The 4,887-nt window shown below is 37.5% G+C and overlaps 1 gene segment (V, D, J or C); it reads left to right on the top strand.

Annotated features, from left to right (window-relative positions):
- Positions 1–2,977: 2,977 nt before the first annotated feature.
- LOC126495401 (Ig heavy chain V region 3-6-like) lies at positions 2,978–3,438 on the top strand. The segment is given in 2 exon segments: positions 2,978–3,022; positions 3,106–3,438. Coding segments are annotated over 2 exon segments (378 nt in total).
- Positions 3,439–4,887: the final 1,449 nt, after the last annotated feature.

The following is a 4,887-nucleotide window of genomic DNA, read 5'->3' as shown; positions in this document are numbered from 1 at the left end:
TCTATAATAGTCAAGTTTGTAGTCATGTTAGTTAGATTTTCTAGATGTACAGTGACGTATTTCAGTTATATAGGTATTTTTCATATATTCAGAGACCTTCAAAATATGGCATTTACAGTCTCTTAATAACTTAGGAATTTTCATGACAATGAGATGCATCTGCTCCTGGCAGCACCACCTACTTCAAGAAAAACATGGACATTGAACAGGATCCTTATGGCATTTGCTAGTCAACTGGGCAAAAAAAAAAAAAAAAAAAAATCTGCTCTTGCTTGGACTGCATAACTTAACAGGCAAAACCCACAGAGAGATGACTGCTAAACTTGCCTAAAGATGAGATGATCCTTCAGGGTTCCTGCTTCATGAAAGAGTCTTAACATTCTGCATGACACAAAAATGTGACTAACAAACTGCCAATATAGGCAGAACTGTCTGTAAAATTTCCTGGTTCATAAAAGAGTCTGCTGGATACTATGAGCCAATAGGCTTAAGAGAGATGCCCCAACATTACAAAAGAACTTTGGATAAATGTCCAGGCAGCAAAATGTCTCTGTCAAATCTAGAATTTTGAAAGGTGTTTATAATGTATTTCCTGTTTACCTAGGTAATGTTATATCCTCCTGGAGTTTTTAGTGGAGTTAAAAAAATTATAGTTATAATTTCCTTAGTTATGATAAAATATAAAGTTGATATAAATATTATAACTGTGATTCTTGCTTGATAACTGCTTTGTTATATGTAATTTTACTATGATAAAGTTAAAGCCTTCCTTTTTGTTTAAACAGAAAAGGAAAAATGGTTTAAGAGGTCCTTCTGTTTGTGTGTTGCTTTCATCGGTTAATGAATAAGGAAACTGCCTTGGCCTAGTTGATATGGCAGAACTTAGGTAGGCAGAGAAGACAAAACTGAATTGTGGGAGGAAGAAAAGCAGAGTAGAGGGACACCATGGATCCATGGCCAGAGATAGACGTGGTAAATTTTTTCTGGTAGGCCACTACCTTGTGGTGATGTACAGATAGATAGAAATGGGGTAAATAAGGATGTGGGAGTTATCCAATAAAAAAGCTAGTGCTAACTGGTCAAGCAGTGTTTTAATTAATACAAAAAAAGAGAATTAGTAGATGGAGAAAGTTAGGAAAGAGTGGGAGGAGTGAGGAAAAGAAGAGAGGAGGATACAAATGAGCCAACCACACAGCCACAGTCAGTGCTAGAATAGGAAGAAAAGAAAAAGATATAAAATAAAAAAGGTTAAAATCCTAGAGGCAAAATATAAAGTGAATCAGAATAATCTATGTTAGAAAATATGGAAAGAAGTTAACAAAACTAAGACCAACATTCACAAATAAGAATAAGTCTCTCTGTATTTATTTGGGAGTTGGGTGGCAGAACCCCAAATAGTTACAAATTAAGTTCAACCACAATACCTAAGCCGAAGGGATTGAAGTCAAGAGGATATATCTCCTGTAGAAATACAAATAGTATAGATAGTAGTGGATGCATTGGACGATTGTTGGAAGGGAGAATCAAAGGAGGGAGAAATGGAAAGAGAAGAATGGAATAAGGGGGAAAAGCTAAAAGTAAGAACCATTTAAGGGATAAATTAGAAACTTAATACTGTAGAAGATTCTAAAGAAGAAATATAAACACAAAGATAAGTTAGAGCTCCTTTGATTTCTAGTGATTTCCAGCCGGCATTATATGCTAGGTCAATGATAGAGAATACTTGTTTGAGTAACCAACAATATCTGCTTTGCTTAAGGCTCTTCAAAGAAATGGAACCAATCCTCTACAACAATTGAGGGACCAACATCTGAGAATAGATACTTTAGGAAACAACAGTAAAAATAAATATCATTCTTTTAAAAAATAACATTGCATTAAAATGACTCTCTATAATATTCTGATACATGCAAAGATCAGTGGCTTCCTCAGGCATGAGCTGAGGAGATTCCTACTGCAGCAGATTGGAAGAAATACAGAGACTGAATATTCTGAGAGTGAGATACCTTGGGACATTCAGTACTATACAAGATGTCTTCATCAAATCCATGGTGTGAAGAGTTCTCAGCTGCTACTCTCAGAATGTCCTTACATTCCACAAAACAGATGGATTAAGAATTAGGTGTGGTCCCTTTACAAAAACAATATGTCAATGGTCAAATTTTATAGGAAAGTTAGAAACTTGGAGGCAGACTTTTCTTTCTCCAGTCTGCATGGAATCAAATAACATAAACTGAGAATTAATAAAAGAAATTAAAATTGTCGCCAATTTCCCTGGATTGTTACTAACTTTTATTTATATTAAAACATTTCTATGACTCTCTATGTTGCCACATAGCTCTTGTCTTTACCTCTCCTCCATCCTGTACCCTCTGCATCTTCTGATGACCTCTTCTAACTCTGCCCTACATCTTCTCAGAATTCTCCTGGTCTTATTCTTTTGCATTATCTTTCATACGCAGGTATATACCCATCATCATTTTAGGAACCCGTGAGAATAATACATATTTAAAGTGTGGAAAAATTGTTACACATCAGAATCCCATCTCATGGGTGAGGAAAGGAATAACATTAGTAGCAGTGTGGGCATACTAATCAAAAATCAAGAACTCAGGAAATGTAGTGTGAGCATAAGGTTGGCACTGAGTTGTGACCTAAAAATACAGGAAAAGACGAAATTGATGAGAGGGTAGGCTAGGAAGTAAATGTGGGTTCATGCCAAGATGTGTTTACTATGATGAGTGTAGTACCCATGATCTCTTATTCCAGACTCTATCTGTAGGAAGTCAGAGACACTGTTGACCAAATTGGAATAACCAAGTAGGTAGTATCCACCTCCAATTTATAAAGTCTAGCCTGACTTGTCTCATGCAAATGTATCTTCTAGCTCTATGTTAAATCCCCTCCTGTACTGTGGGAGCTCACATCTGTCTCACAGGAGGCCAACCTCTGAAGAAAAGCAGGTATATCCTTGAAAATGAAACTGTTTGATCTTCTTTACCTGGTGACAGCCCTTCCTGGTGCATGTTCCCACTTCATACATGTGTCAATGTGTTGTTCTGACAACATGTGATTGACAGAACTCTTTTTTTTTTTTTGTCTGAGGGAATTCTGTCCCAGATTCAGCTTCAGGAGTCAGGACCTGGCCTGGTGAAGCCGTCACAATCACTGTCCCTCACCTGCTCTGTCAATGGTTACTTCATTACCAATGGCTACTACTGGAGCTGGATCAGACAGTCCCCAGAGAAGAAGTTGGAGTCGATAGGGTACATCAATAGTGGTGGTAGTCCTTATTACAACCCGTCATTTAAGAGCTGCACCTCCATCACAAGAGAAACATCCAAGAACCAGGACTTCTTGAAGCTGAACTCTCTCACCACTGACGACACAGTCACATATTACTGTGCAAGAGACACAGTGTGGGAATTTCAGCATTAGCCCAGACACAAACCTCCCTGTGGAGGACCTCTGGACCAGCAGGGGATGCTTAGTCCAAACTGAGCTCAGGAACTTTAAAATTTCAGGCAGAGAAAGAAAAACACTTGGTTTTCTCTGGTTTATGTTCTAACTGCCTAAGAACAGAGAAAATAGAGGATGACTTGTTCCTGATTTTTGTGGAAATGCTTAGAAATTCTTGAAATTTCAGTTGATATTTGTCGATAACTTCCAGTATATTGCACTTCTTATGGTGAAGTATATTCCTTGTGTTCATAGAGTCTCGGGACATTTATCATGAAAAGGTTTAGAATTTGTTAAACTCATTTATCACTCTAGTGATATGAGCAGGTGGATTTTGTCTTTTAGTCTGATTGTGTGGTGGATTACATTTGTATCTTTACATATTTAGAAACTTCACTTCATCTCCGGATTGACGTCTACTTGCTCATGGTAGATGATATTTTTCCTTTATTCTTTTATTAAATTTATGTATTTTATTACAAATTTACACACTAGAGTTGCCCTTTCTTATCAGAGTCCTAAAGTCTTATTTTTAAGTCTCCTTATAATAGCAGACATACATCCCAGCATAGATATGGGGCAGAGACAGATCCAGCCAGTTTAGGAGGTGACGGAAATGCCTTTTGTAAGGGTCAGGCACTGTGTATATGATTTCTGCCTTGTTGAAGTTGCTGAAAGTCCCCTTCAGGATACACTAAGTTCATATTTGTCCAGGAATAACATATTCCCTCTTATGTTTTACATAATAGTCAGATGGCCTGAAAAGAAAGTTGATTTAGTTTCTTGATAATTATTTACAATTTTCAATATTGTAGACCTCAAGAATAACAAATATCACTAGGTCTAAATTTGGATAACACTTCACAGATGTGGCATAGGACAATTTAGAGATGAAGTTACATCCATAAATAGACCTTGGGATGACCTCCTATACAAACATTTCCTGCACTGCAGTGCGAGCCTAGATCCCATACTTAAATGGACACCTCCTATATTTACAGGAACATCCCTGGGTCTGTCTCAGTCCAGCTGTGAAATCTGGAAACACAGGCTGGGTGACATGCAGAGCTTTTGTTACACTCCACACACTTTGTGCTGCAATTCTGGGTGTGGGTATTCAGCAAGATTCAGAACAGATTAATACGCAATTAGTATAATAGGGTCACCAGGGCCCTATTCACAGCTGCTACAAGGTTTTCAGTGACTGGAAGACTGATAAATCCTGTCTTGAGTTAATGCTCCTTTCCTGATTCATCTGTTTTTTTTCTATCATTTTTATAAGAAATCAAATGAAAAGACAGACTGATGAACAGCTGAAAAAAATATGAGTGAAACACAGGAACAGAATAAGGCACACCCATTTCTATAACCCAGATCTCTCTCTCTCTCTCTCTCTCTCTCTCTCTCTCTCTCTCTCTCTCTCTCTCT

The sequence above is a fragment of the Alexandromys fortis genome, unplaced genomic scaffold, assembly GCF_014885135.2.
Source record: "Alexandromys fortis isolate MF-2015 unplaced genomic scaffold, M_Fortis_MF-2015_v1.1 scaffold_448, whole genome shotgun sequence".
NCBI classification, from domain to species: domain Eukaryota; kingdom Metazoa; phylum Chordata; class Mammalia; order Rodentia; family Cricetidae; genus Alexandromys; species Alexandromys fortis.
Note: the sequence above shows the minus strand (reverse complement) of the source record. Positions and strands in the feature narration are given on the sequence as shown.